Source organism: Phoenix dactylifera, chromosome 2 (genome assembly GCF_009389715.1).
Source record: "Phoenix dactylifera cultivar Barhee BC4 chromosome 2, palm_55x_up_171113_PBpolish2nd_filt_p, whole genome shotgun sequence".
NCBI lineage: Eukaryota > Viridiplantae > Streptophyta > Magnoliopsida > Arecales > Arecaceae > Phoenix > Phoenix dactylifera.
The window spans coordinates 16859900-16875000 of NC_052393.1; the positions used below are offsets into that span (position 1 = coordinate 16859900).

A 15101-nucleotide genomic window follows, 5' to 3' on the forward strand; every position below is an offset into this window, starting at 1 on the left:
TTCCATCCCATTATCACTTCTAATTATTTTAATTTTACGAGAAAATTGGTTGTCTATAAGAGCAATACAATTTTTAAGCAAATAAAATTTTCATGTTTGAATCGCATGAGAAAAAATATATGTAATACAAAAAGTCATCTACAATTGTTAAAAAATAACGTGCCCGATATGAGATAGAATAGAATAACATCCCCAAATATCAATATGAATAAGTTCAAAAATTGAGGAAGTAACAAAAGTACTTGTAGAAAATGAAATTCTAATTTGTTTGGCTAGAGGACAAATAGTACAAGAATTTATTTTATTTTGAAAAGTAGAAAGAGGAATAGAAATATCTTAGGTTAAAACTTTTAATCTTGGAGTCGATGGATGACCCAAACAATTGTGTCAAAGACTTAACTGAGTGTAATAAGCTGTAGAAGTAGGAAAAACAGGATCCTTGTAGTAGTAAAAACCATCCTTTTCTATACCCAGACCAATCAATTTTCTCATTGACAGATCTTGAAAGACATAGAAGTCAGAAAAAAAGATGGCAATACAATTATGTGTTTTAGTAAACTTACTAATGGATAGTAAATTGAAATTAAAAGTGGGCATACAAAGAACATTTTTTAACTCAAAAAAAGGGGACATTTTTAATGGTCTCTTTTTGGGTTATTTGAACTGTATCTCTAGTAGGTAGTTTAATGGATTAACGAGTTGGTGAAGGATCAAGTGATAAAAAAAAATTAGAGTCGGAGATCATGTAGTCAAAAGCACCTGTGTCAATTACCCATGTCACAGGTTGTGAGTTGGTAGGAAAACTTATCATGTTGATGGAAGTGGTGATTTTGTTGATGTTTAATATGGATAGCAATTGGACATACTCCTCTGGCGTGAGCTGGAGTATAATAAATAGGCCAAGAGAATTTTTACTATTGGCAACATGATTTGTAGCAAGAGTAGGAGTTTTGGTTCCTACATGGTGGTTCGAGTAGCAATGTAATTTGTAACAAGTGTCACATGTGTGACCAGAATTATTGTAGTAATCACAATATGGTCGTCCTTGACTACCACAATCTCCTCGTTGGTTGCTAGAGTGACTAGAATCGTGCTTGTCAAAACTTGAAGTAGCCATGGCAGTACCTTCAAGAGAATATATCGGTTTGACTTGCAGTGTCATCTATATCTCCTCTTGCAAAATTAGAGAAAAAGTTTTACTTATTGTAAGTAGTAGCTCCATGGTGTATTTTGGCTCTGAACGATTGAAAAGGAGTCATTGAGCTTCGTAAGAAATTGAAAAATCTTTTCATCTTGAGAGATCTGGTCTAACTCTTTCATTGCACCACAGGTGCAAGTAGGAAGTGGGCATAGATTATTGATTTCATCCTAATATGCTTTGAGTGTAGTAAAATAAGAAGCAACAAAAGATTGATTTTGAATATGCATTAAGATATCTTGCTTGATACAATAAATTTGGACAGTCTTACCATGAGAAAAGTCCTCCTCCAGATCTTCTCATGCCACTTTTGTGGTTTCAAAATAGACTATGCCACTCATAAGATCTTTTTGGATTGTGATCCAAATCCAGAAAAGCACAAAGTACCATTATATTGCAACGTTACTATGCATTAAGTGTTGCTGAATTTTTGTCGCTTCTCAAGCAAGCTATCAATAAAACTATTTTTTTTTTTTGGCTAAGAGGGCAATCTTCATGGCATGTCTTTATAAAGGATAATTATCACTAGTGAGGACTTGAGAGACTAGGACTATGGCAGTTGTGGAGAAAGAACAGTGACATGTTGGCTAATCAAGAAAAAACCTACTTTGATATAATGAAAAATTTGTATTGGACATATGATTTAAATTGCTTGTTTTGTTCATAGCACTAATGTGCTTTATATACAAGTTGAGCCTCCAGATACAATAGAATACAACAATAAAATTTTATGATTATGAAAAAAATACTAGAGATCAGATATTGTATAATAAAATAACAAAATTCTATATTTTGATACCGATACTAATTTTAAATATGACAATCAGATCCCATAATTTTTGAAGATTGATCTTAGCTAATATACCAAAATTGTGCATACAATATGTAGCAGCTATGATATCCAATATCGTATATACTATAATAGACGAGATTGTGAATAATTCTAAGTTATAATAATATCATTATAAAGTAATAATAGATATATTATTATATTATATTATATTATATTATACTAATTTTATGACAATACTATGCTATGATCATTATTATATCATAATAACCATATTTTAACAATATAATACTATTATATTTATATAATATTTTATAATTATATTATATTATATATTATATATTTTATAATGGTATTGAAAGTATTATGTAAATTCTTTTACTGTTATTTTTTTCATACTAAAAGTAATTTCTTATTTTGGTTATCAAAAAGATGTTAAAGTTTTACAACATTTTAGAATTGTGGTTATCAAGCAGCAAACATCTATTTATTAAAAGCTCTATTACCAATAATAGCCCCACATATAGTCTCAATATAGCAGAAATGCTTTGTCTCCAATAAATCATCAACTTGATACATCTGTCTCGCGCACATTAAAAAAAAGGAAAAAGAAAAAAAACAGCTGTTCCAGCCTTCAAGTTGGATTATTGGGCAAACAAGGCAGGGGCCGGATTTTAAAATCCTGCTTCAGAATAGCACAATTACAGCGTGGATATTCTAGGCTCAAAATCCTCAGCTATTAAACAATAGATGCAGAGAAAATGAATTTATAGCACCAAACATGGCTAGAGGTTAATGAAATCTATACAGTGCGATGTTTTTTTGGTATTTTGTCATATCTATCTGCCTTCATTTCCTTTCTCCTCTTCATGCAGACTATCGCTAGTCCTCTTTTTGCGTCTGAGATTTCCGTTGCCTTTTTAGAATTTATTACCAAATTATTGGAAAAGCATGATAGGAAAGGTAGGATTTGGTTAAATTTCCATAGCAACTCTTGAATTTATTTCTTAAGAAAACCCTTGTTCCATACCAGCTTGGGCGTTGGCTATACCATTCTCGCTTTGTTTCCTTGTACGTTTTTTCTAAGCAACGCTTTAATAGCTCCAAGTAAGGAAGTTTTGATGAACGAATTACACTAGTTCTCGGTTTTCAAAGCGTTAAATAATCCAGATAACAACACACAGTGTATGAGTCGTTTTAAAAGTGGACCGTTTTTCTTACGATTTTTCCCTGAATTGGATCATGTTTTTTAAATATTGTAATAACATCATTAGGAAAATTGGTTTCCAAGTATGGAGAGTACAAGGCAGCGGGATGGTGCATGGTTGCCTAATTTGGCCTATTACTCTTTCCACTCTTGTCATGTATCACAGTTTTTCACCATTTAAATTGAGCTCAGATACATTAGGATCTCAGAACACACAATATACACAGACGACATATAGAGGAAAGATTTGGAGGTAGAGATGGCCAAGGCAATGGAAGGGTCATCTTCTCCCAAGGTAGGGAAGAGGATGATTGCACTGAAACTGCTGCTTGGTCTGGTGTTCGTGGGATGGCTAATGATGTGGGTTATGGTGCCCACAAGCACCTATCGGAAAACCTGGCGACCCAAGCTGCTCTCAAAAACTAGGTCTACTTACTTTGGAAGACAAGGTTTTGGCTCACGATGTTTGTGGTTTTGTTTTGTGTGTTAATCTTCAAATTCGGTTGTATTTGATGTCTCCGTGGTGCTGCAGGGGGCAGCATGTTGATTTTTACGTTCCCCATACTCTTTATTGCTGTTGTTGGTTGCATTTACCTTCACTTGGAGCAGAAAATTGGGAATACAGACAGGTACAGGTTGTTTCATATGTCTTTGGCCTTTTTTCATGTACCCAGGCCAACTTTGTTAATGAATCACCTATTAGAAAAGCTCTGCTACACCAACTTCCAGGACATATCAAAATCCTATATGTCCATTTAGTAGGGACGACCTGATGGATATGGCTGTATTTTTTCAAGGAAAATGGGAGAGGGGAGAGTTTCCCCTCCCACCAGAATTCCTAGCTATAAGATAAATAAAAAAAATAAGAGAAAGCACACAAAAATAAAGAGGCTAATGCGCTGTAGATTTTTGAGACCTTCGGGAGGGATGCAGCCGTATTGGCAGTCCAAAATTCGACTTTTATTTTGGTGGTGAGATGTGACATAGCCAATGGTGTTAAATATTTTCCACTATATTGGTCACAGTGGTAGCTTAAGGCGTCGCTTGGAAGCATGGAGCAAGCCTGTGCTCGTGAAGGGGCCTCTGGGAATTGTTTCGGCGACAGAGCTAGCCTTCTGCTTGATGTTTCTGGCACTCCTCATCTGGTCCTTCTCCAGCTATTTGAGTGTCGGCTTTGCCAAACTCAAGGCTCAGGGCGTGGAATCGTAAGAGACCTCTGTTTCCACTGGAGTACCAGTTCCTTTCTTTCAGTTCGTATTTCTTGTATCCGATCGATCGAGGATGTTGTTGCCTTTTGTAGGTGGCAGGCTAAGCTGGCGACTGTAGCTCTGCGGCTCGGGCTGGTTGGGAAAATCTGCTGTGCTTTCCTCTTCTTCCCTGTAATGCGCCGGTCCTCTCTCTTGCCACTCGTTGGCCTAAAATCCGGGTCCAGCATAAGGCGCCACGTATGGCTTGGGCACATTGTCATGGTTCTCTTCACAGCCCACGGTGTTGGTTTTATCGTCTTATGGGTGGCCACCAATAACTTGTCTCAGGTACTCGCCCTAGAGTTCTTAGATGCGTTTTTTCCTTTCAATTCTATTTAAGGCATCACCAATATTTTGATCAGCTTCCTAACATCTCATTGATAAGTAGCCAGACACAGTTATCTTCTTAGGATAATAATCATTTGACGTCGAGCTTAACTATATTGTTTGTTGCAATAATTTGTCTCTTACATCATTGATGTCATCTCGTTATTGCTGCTTTGCTGTTCGAGGTCGGTCACAGTGGTGTGTACACGAGAATAAAAAGAGAGGCAACTGCATTCGCTTAGAAGGAGAATTAGTAGTTAAGATACAAGGGCACATCCTACTCCCTCAGGACTAATACTCGGCTATGCTAAGATCATGTTGCGTATGATCTATGAGTCTCAGCTGAATAAATTTTATTGAAATACAATCGAAGAAACAACTCTTCGTGTGTTTGTGTTGGTTGGTGGAAGAAACTATATTAATCAATTTTATTGTTTATATCATAATCCTATAAGCTAAGCTATGTTTGCAGATGCTGAAATGGGCCAATACAGGAGGATCAAATTTGGCAGGAGAAATAGCTCTGCTAGCTGGGCTGCTTATGTGGGCGACATCTTTCCCTCGCATTCGGCGCAGGAAGTTCGAGCTCTTCTTCTTCACTCATCATCTCTACATCGTCTTCCTTATTTTCTACTTATTTCACGTTGGGATCTCCTTTTTTTGCTATATTCTTCCCGGTGTCTACCTCTTCATTGTGGACCGATACTTGCGATTTTTGCAATCACGAAGCAAGGTCAGGATGGTTTCTGCACGCCTCCTACCATCTGAAATAGTAGAGCTGAACTTCTCCAAGAGCCCAGGTAAATGGCCAGCGAGTAAATAACCTTTTCTTCCCAAGGATATTGTTTCACTTGCATTCACAGTTACGTAGCCGATTTCACATCCATTTGTTCTTGTAGGGTGTAGCTATAACCCCTTGAGCATAATATTTGTAAATGTTCCAAGTATTTCATCACTTCAATGGCACCCTTTCACCGTGATCTCCAACAGCAACTTGGAACCGGATAGACTAAGTGTCATCGTCAAGAGAGAAGGAAGTTGGACCGACAAGCTGTACCAGACACTCTCTTCGCCCATCGACCGTCTAGGTGTCTCAGTTGATGGCCCATATGGTCCTACTTCAATGAACTTCCTGAGGTCTGCCCAATAACTTGTCGAACACTCGTACAAGAATATTAATTGGTGCTGATAACTAGCGAAAGCATTCTGTTTGCAGGTATGATTCCTTAGTAATGGTGAGTGGTGGCAGTGGAATTACTCCCTTTATATCCATAATTAGAGAGCTCATATATCGGAGCACAGCTCTTGACAGTCCGATACCGAGTGTTTACCTGATTTGTGCCTTCAAGACATCTGCCGATCTCACTATGCTTGATCTCCTCCTCCCTATCTCTTGCAATGCCTCTGACCTTTCCCGCCTGCAGCTTCGGATTGAGGCCTTTGTCACAAGAGAGAAACCTTCTGCTTCTGATGCTCAAAGGCATATCCGAACAGTTTGCTTCAAGCCACTCTCTTCAGACCTGCCCATCGCCCCCGTTCTTGGGCCCAACGGATGGCTTTGGTTGGGTGCAATTATCTCATCTTCTTTTATTGCCTTCCTTGTGCTCATTGGCATCGTCACCCGTTACTACATATATCCAATCGATCATAATACCAATCGTATTTTCTCCTATGCTACAAGGTCCGTCCTAAACTTGTTGCTCATATGTGTCTGCATAGCTGCCACAGCTAGTGCAGCCGTTTTGTGGAACAAGAGAAGCAGCAGTAGGGAGGCAAAGAAAATTCAGAATACGGATGCATCGATGCCGGGGACGTCACCTAGCTTGTACTTTCATAATGGAGATCGAGAGCTGGAGAGTGTTCCTCAGGAGTCCATTGTCAAAGCCACCAGGTTGCACTACGGGGAAAGGCCTAATTTCAAGAGTAAGATTCTCTTCTGAGCTGCTCCTTGGTACCATTTAATCTAAAAGCAAGATTCGGGATGGTATGGAGCGTACCATATATACCGTTTCAGTACTAATATAGAGTATAAAGAATATACCGATACTCGGTATGTTGAATCGACTCCATACGGTACCATATCGATATAGTATAGCACAGATATGAAGCCTGCTACTAGAGAACATGCTAGGCTTTATTGCTTGGAGTTGACATTGCTCTATATTATGCTCTATATTAGTACCGAACGGTACTAATATAGAGTATAAAGAATATACCGATATTCGGTATGTTGAATCGACTCCATACTATACCATATCGATATAGTATAGCACAGATATGAAGCCTGCTACTAGAGAACATGCTAGGCTTTATTGCTTGGAGTTGACATTGCTGCCTTTTGCGCTTGCAGAGATGCTTTCGGAGCTTGATGGCTCAAACATCGGAGTGATGGCGAGTGGCCCCAGTGTGCTGCGTCAGGATGTTGCTGCCGTCTGTTCATCAGGTCTTGCTCAGAATTTGCACTTTGAGTCCATTAGCTTTAGCTGGTGATAGTGGTGCATGCAGGAGAGAGATGGACCTGTTGTTGGATGAGATGAGAACTGTAGCCATGGTTATTGCTCAAGGTTAACGAGTGAAACGAAGCTAGAAAGGTTGGCTGGTATCATATCAAACTCATTAATTTTATTTTTTAAGTAGAGAAGGTTGCTCTTAGATAGTCTTTTTCTAGGTAATGCTTTTATATAGTCATTGTCCGGAGATATTTCTTGTTTCTAAGTCCATTGCCTGTGGTTCAATTTTACCACCTGCGAAGGATGAAGGATTGCTCTTTTTCTTCCTATAAAACAAATGATACTGGCAAAAGCTTTCAAAATCTTGCGTTGTTGATGGAATGCTCCTTAGCCTATCATGATAATAGAATGAGAATGGGGTCCAAGTTCCAGACACATCTATGCTCCAATGAGCACCAAGTCAGATCGTTTCATTTGAAATTTACAGGCAAAAAAAAAGTATGCCTGTAGTGAGGGAAGCTGTCTCTCAGGATGCACGCTTCGAAGATGGTGCACTGGATGACCGTTAAAGAAAAACTCTTGTCTGGAGGGGAAAGCTACGAGGACCGAAATGGACCTCAACCCAGCTAGTTTCGAGAGGGTTTCATCAAAGAATCAACCAATTAGATAGAGGACAAATTCCATGGCGAATAACCGATGCGAGAATAAATACAAGCCCGCACGAATCCTCACATACTCCCCTCATTCAAGCCCTAACGTCCTGTCAAGCTAAAAGTTTAAATCTATTCAAATCTAATCACAAACACCACTTAACCCATGCTGTAGTGTCCCTTAGTCCACATAGGCAATGGGCCGAGTTTACTCTGATACCATTTGTCATAACCTAAAATTTCATCTAAAAAGACTAGTCAAAAGGTATTTTTTGGATTTCTTAGTCCTGTATAAGTATCCAAGATCTCCTCAGCGAATAACTGAAGTGCGACTAAACACACATCTGCAGGGTCCTCACACTAGAGGCCAAAGTCGGCTTGTTCCTAGTCTTAAGTGGTCCAGGAAAGTCGAAGGTTCCACTAGGAGACTTCATGAGCAATGACGGAAGATATCACTGCTATGGAACAATGTTTCTCCCAAATGGCCATTTTTATGAAGAAGAAGCGGATCAAAGCTCTATGCAATGGAGATCGACTATAATCGGCGAGTTCTTAGGCTGAGAAATTAGTTTTCCAATTAAGGTTCATTATCTAAGTGGCACACCCTTGACCTACTTCAGCATTGGATATGATTAAAGATTTATGTATTAAACGATTTCACGCCCATATTGAATCAGATCTAACCCAAACTTGTTCTAATAATTAAAACTATATTTGTCCCATTCAGTCGGTGAGCTGAACTGGTTGTATCCTTCATTATGTTAGACCCCATATTGTGTCAAAAGACTAGGTCCTAGATTGGGGATCAAATAATGCATAGAAGTCCAATAATCTAGTCATGAGCAAAACAATTCAAGTTCAGCTGAAACTGAAAAACTTACCAAATTTACTAACATATAGTAGGTAATTTGTTTGATATCTTTTTGAGCAGAAGCAGCTCATCAAGTGGCTCATGTGTAAAGTGAAAACTCTTTTATGCAAGGCAATGCTTATTATTGATGCTAAAATCCTGTCCGATGATAATAGAGGCTTGGAGGGCGCTAGTCAACCTATATATAAGAAAAAAGAACAACAGAGTTCCGGTCCGGCCATAGGGCCTCCAATGCTTAAGTAGAAGAGAGGAGCCGTCTTTTATAGACAGGGAGTTGTTGTCCTACTAGTATTAGTCTCTTCAAAGTTTGAGTTTGGTAGAAAATAACCTTTGGACTATTCTTATCTGGGTCAACCCTAGCATAAGAGTCATATTCAAATTGCACCTGCTATGCCACATGTCAATCTATGATAGGCAAACCGATTTCAGCCTACAACATTAATGATATATCTGCCACGATCATATGACTTCTCTTTCCCTTTTTTTTCATAGTATTTTACATTCCACAATAATTTTATTTTAAGATTATATATATTGCATATACAATGATATATTTTCATCGCTTATGATATCATATAATATGAAATATAAGCCAATATGTCTGAGTTGTGTAAAAGTTGTGGAGAAATTACATGGTACTTGCTTCACGGATGTACACTAATAATAGGGTCTTAAGTATTTTCCGATCAGGAAACTCTACATACCTGACTTCCCTGAAGAAATAAAAATGAGAAGCCCGATGACGTTTTCGAAATATAGAAAAAAAAAAAAAAAACAACAAAATTACATTGCATAACTAGCTGGGTCTGGTTGGAGAAAACATAACCAATACGATTTGGCCCCACTGGGCCCGGCACTCGCAGCGCGCGCGGGCTCGTGGCTGGCTCGCCCCCTTTCGCGCCGGGCCAGTGGACGCGCCAACCCAGAAAAGAACTTAAGAAACGAATTAAATATAGATAGATGATCTGGGTATCGCTCATGAATCTTGCCTCCTTTAATTCTAAGGTCGATATCACAGCGCCAAAAAAGGTTTGAACGAAGAAGAAGTTAAAAAAAAATAGAGGATGGAATGATTTATGGGAGCCTTGGAGGTGGCAGCGCAAGTGCGAACGTAATTAAGTATATCCTAAAATATAATCAGCTGTGCCAATCCTGTTTACAGTATTTTTAATTCAATCAATTGAAAGTAATGGGCTGAATGCAATCAGCTGTGCCAATCATTAGAGATGGCACTGCAAGTGTTGACCTCTCAACGGTGTGTAAAGCGACGCAGGTGGATGGATCAGGACGTGAATCATGCCTGCCTTCCTTTTTCCCATGATTCTTTCCCACTTCATCTCCTTCGCTTCTATAAAAGAGGCATTCGTACGTGTCGGGGAGAGGCCTCAAACGAAGTGGAGATTTTAGAAGAAGATATGGACAAGGTAGTAGGAGGCTCTCGTTCTCGCCATGATGAGACTGGGGTGGTCCTAAAAGCGATGAAGCTGGTGATGGGTTTGGTGTTTGTGGGGTGGTTGATGATTTGGATTATGGTGCCCACAAGCACTTACAAATACAACTGGCTGCCAAAGCTCCGGGCAAATACCAACTCGACTTATTTCGGAAGACAAGGTTATTGCCGTGTATCACGTGCTTTCGTTCTGGAGCTGGCCAGCTTTTTTTTCTTGTCCCCTCGAAGTCTTTATTAATATCATGTGTTTGTTCAACTTCAGGGACCAACATGTTAATCTTCACATTCCCCATCCTCTTCATTTCTGTTCTTGCCTGCATCTATCTCCACCTAGTAAAGGGAAGCAGCAGAATTCAAAGGTAAGATTCGATAAAAATATTGGTGGTACACTTTGGTAGAAACTGAAGTGTGTTCATTTATCCATTGCTGACTTCCTATATATGGACTTTGCATTGAGTCGTAAAACAGAGAAATTTTGCAGGGGCATTTTGTTTTGCTTCGATGATTAATTGATTAGATATTTCTCTTGCAACCTTTGTGATTGCAGAGGTACTTTCAGCCGCCGACTAGCAGTATGGAAGAGACCTGTGATTGTGAGGTGGCCTCTCGGAATGGTTTCGGGTATAGAGTTATCTTTTTGCTTTATGTTTCTGGCACTCCTCATTTGGTCCTATTCCATGTACCTTAGCGTTGGTTTCTCCAGCCTCCACGGTGCTGCTAATAAAGGCGAGAAATTGTGAGTCTAGTTACCACTCAATACTAGTAAGCATCCATTTGTTTTAATTAATTAATTACCACTCTATTCTAATTACCACTTAATACTAGTACGCATCAATTTGTTTTAATTAATTACCACCACTCAATGCTAGTAGTAAGCATTCATTTGTTTTAATTAACTAATTCCCACTATATTCTAACCCTACTAGGATGTGGTAAATGTAGGTGGCAATCCAAGTTGGACAGTGCAGCCGTGCGGCTGGGGCTTGTTGGGAATCTCTGCTGTGCTTTCCTCTTCTTCCCAGTAACACGCTTGTCTTCGCTCTTGCCACTCATCGGCCTTACCTCTGAGTCCAGCATCAAGTATCATGTTTGGCTTGGGCACGTTGTCATGATACTCTTCACTTCACATGGAATATGTTATGCTGTCTATTGGGCTACCACCAACAAGATTGATGAGGTACTCTTGTAACAAAGAAGAACTGATGCAAACGATGCTAAATGTTTTTCTCTCCACATGATGCATAATTAAACATCGGCCTACTACGTTTCTATTTTGTGAAAGAATTAATTTTTGGAACAAATGTATGCAGGATATTTGTGCTAGCATAGCCCATCTCTTCATATCTATCTAATTAACTAGTATTTAGGCATGTTGGTCCTGTTAATCTTTACAATTTGGATATATGATTTTATGAGCTTAGGACCTTAGGCTGTAATCTAAGTTTTTTTCGTACATAGGGAAGAAAAATCTTGTCAAGGAGGTTTAACAGTCCTCGAATATTATTTTATTTTTTTTTCGACGGCGGTTTCTGAAAGACACTATATATGTCACGAAATTGTACAATATATTGGTACATAGTAGCAGAAGCGAAATGGAGTACTAATTAGTCACTCTAGTCTTGTATTTGAGGGGAAAAATATGAGATAATAAAAGAGAACACTTCATTAAATTTTCATTCACTTCTTGGTCACACCTGAAATAATTGAGTACAAGGGTTTATATAAATGTACTATAACCCTTCAAATATCTTTACATAAGTTCATCACTATAATCCACAAGACTTTAAGACTGACCATGTAGAAACCTAAAAGGAATGACCATAGATATTCATGAACTTCACCCAAGATATGACCCCAATCCATAGAATTTATATATTTGTTCTTTATATATTGACTTAACAATTTTTCTACATTATTTCCTTCATAAAATATATATAATTATAGCATCTTTTTGCCCAGGGCCAAAGAATCAATCCGGGGATGACGCGTTGACTTTCTCGCCCCCTTTAGAAAATGACTCCATACATTTATTTTATTTAATATGACTTTTAGAGTTCTCGTACCATATCAAAAATGTAGGAGTGCAAATGGATCGGATTGGGTCGGATCTTGGGTCACCCCGATCCGACCCGGCTTTTTGTTCGGGTCCTAATTTTGGACCCAGATCCGACCTAGTTGAAGATCGGGTCGGGTCGGATCCGAGTTGGATTCGGATCAGATCCGGGTCCGAGTCGGATCGGGTTTGGATCCAAATTGGATCTAATTTTTTGTGCTTTTGAAAAGAATTTTGGCAAATCTAATTTGGTCATATCATAATTATGAGGTGCTAGGTGACCCATGACTCGAAAGACTTGCAATTGACCTCCAGTCAGAACAGATGACCCCTAACTAAGTCGGTCTACAAGCCAAATTTCATATCACACTATTTTTTGTCCATATGACTGATTGGACGGAACTTGGCATCTCCCAGCTCCCCTCTCACGAGGACAAAAAAAATCCCAGACCTTCTTCCAAAATCCAATTCCATTGCAGAAAACTGGCACATGACCCATATTCAGTTCGGTGTTCCCTCACTTCCTCCCTGCAAAAGTTAAAAAAAACAGAAACCGAGAAACAGAAGGAAAAAAAGAAAAAAAAAAAAAGCCTGCTACCGAGACCCGAGACACAAGAGGTATCAACAATGTAATAGACCGAGAGAGGATCCTCACGGACCAATAGTGCCACGACCCACATAAAAAAAAAAAAAAAAACTCTCTTTTGCTTTTTTCCTCTCTTTTTTTCTCTCTTTGGATCCATTCGGATCGAATCGGGTCCGTTCGGTGAACCCAGATCCGACCCAGAAAATAATTCGGGTCCAATTTTAGGACCCGACTCGGACCCACGGGTCCTAAAATTCGGATCGGAACAGATCTACGCGGGTCGGGCAGGGTCGGATCTCGGGTCGACCCGACCCATTTGCAGCCTTACAAAAATGTAACATAATAAAATTAACTTAAACCATTCAATATAGGAACTGGTGTTATAGAAATGGAAATAGTAAAATTAAATTTAACTATTCAACCTAGTAATTAAGTTGTGTATTATGGAAATGGAAGTACTGCATTCTGGAAAAACAGAAGACAGGAAGTACTGAGGTTTATTGGTTGCAGATGCTGAAATGGAACAATACCGGGGTGTCGAATGTAGCTGGAGAAATAGCTTTGGTAGCTGGATTAGTGATGTGGGCAACCACGTTCCCTCGCATAAGGCGTACGATGTTTGAGCTCTTCTTCTACACCCATCAGCTCTACATCCTTTTCCTATTCTTCTACCTATTGCATGTGGGGATCGCCTATTTCTTCTCGATTCTCCCCGGCATCTATTTGTTCATGGTGGATAGGTTTTTGCGCTTCCTGCAATCACGAACCACGGTCAGGCTGATTTCTGCACGCCTTTTGCCATCCGAAACAGTTGAGCTGAACTTCTCCAAGAGCCCTGGTGACAAGCTTCTCCACTTGCATCGATTTTTTCCTCTGAAACATAAGTATCTTGCCTCGCTTCCTGTGTTGATTGTCGCAAATTTTTCCTTTTTGTAGGATTTAGTTACAACCCATTGAGCTCAGTGTTCATCAACGTCCCGAGCATTTCATCGCTTCAGTGGCACCCCTTCACCGTAAGTTCCAACAGTAACTTGGAACCAGACAAGCTCAGCATCATCATCAAGAAAGAAGGAAGCTGGACGCAGAAGTTGTACCAGAAACTCTCTTCCCCCGGTCCCCATGATCGCTTGGATGTTTCGATTGAAGGGCCTTACGGTCCTACTTCAATGAACTTCCTGAGGTACGCAAGCTAACTTGTGAAAGATCAGCAGCATGGTGCTAATAGATATCACTAACATGAAAATTTCTAATCCTTGAAGGTATGATTCCCTAATAATGGTGAGCGGTGGTAGTGGAATAACCCCCTTCATCTCGATAATCCGAGAGCTCATCCACCGGAGCACGACTCTCGACAGCCCAAATCCAAGTGTTCTCCTCGTTTGTGCCTTCAAGACCTCAGCCGACCTCACCATGATTGATCTCCTCCTCCCAGCATCAGGCAACGTCTCCGACCTCTCCCGCCTGAAGCTACGGGTAGAAGCTTTCATCACGAGAGAAAAAGCTCCGGCCGACAACGCCGGAAAGATCATTCGAACAGTATGGTTCAAGCCCATCCCTTCGGACGTGCCGATCGCTCCTGTCCTCGGTCCCAATAGCTGGTTTTGGTTGGGAGCAATAGTGTCATCTTCTTTCGTTGTCTTTCTTGTGCTCATTGGCATCCTCACACGTTACTACATCTACCCAATCGACCACAACACCAATGCGATCTACTCCACCTCTGCAAGGTCCGTTTTGAACTTGTTATTCATTTGTTTCAGTATAGCGGCGGCAGCAAGTGCAGCAGTTTTATGGAACAAGAGAGGAAGCACCATGGAAGCGAAGCAAGTCCAGAACATAGACGCACCGACCCCGACAACGACACCCAGCTCATGGTTTTATAATGCTGAAAGAGAGCTCGAGAGCGTCCCGCTAGAGTCTCTTATTAAAGCTACCAATGTGCACTATGGTGCAAGGCCTGAATTGAAGAGTAAGTAACCTTCTTTCTCCTTTTTTTTCTTCCGTTTTCCATCGTTATTAATTTTAAAAGAGATTAACCATGCGATACCCATGCGAGCAAATCTACGAAAAAATAGTGGTCTCAGGGAGCATGCTCATTGTTTGTGTTGGAAACTGACGACATGGATCTTGCAGAGATGCTGTTGGAGTCTGATGGCCGGAATGTTGGGGTCATGGTCAGCGGCCCCAGTAAGATGCGTCATGAAGTCGCGGCCATATGCTCGTCAGGTCTGGCAGATAACCTGCATTTCGAATCCATTAGCTTTAGCTGGTGATA

The 15101-nt window shown here is 39.9% G+C and overlaps 2 protein-coding genes across 2 annotated transcripts; both read left to right on the forward strand.

Moving 5' to 3' along the window:
• The first annotated feature begins 3454 nt into the window (after positions 1–3454).
• Positions 3455–7259, forward strand: LOC103717377 (ferric reduction oxidase 2-like). Its single transcript, XM_008805737.1, has 8 exons — positions 3455–3644; positions 3728–3824; positions 4221–4400; positions 4496–4730; positions 5242–5569; positions 5669–5906; positions 5986–6692; positions 7120–7259. The coding sequence occupies exons 1-8, from the start codon at positions 3455–3457 to the stop codon at positions 7257–7259; spliced, it is 2115 nt and encodes a 704-aa protein (XP_008803959.1).
• Positions 7260–10218: 2959 nt separating this feature from the next.
• Positions 10219–15101, forward strand: LOC103717378 (ferric reduction oxidase 2-like). Its single transcript, XM_026808539.2, has 8 exons — positions 10219–10351; positions 10453–10549; positions 10750–10926; positions 11133–11367; positions 13340–13667; positions 13766–14009; positions 14089–14795; positions 14960–15101. Exons 1-8 carry the CDS (start codon positions 10219–10221, stop codon positions 15097–15099), a joined length of 2061 nt encoding a protein of 686 aa, XP_026664340.1. The 3' UTR covers positions 15100–15101.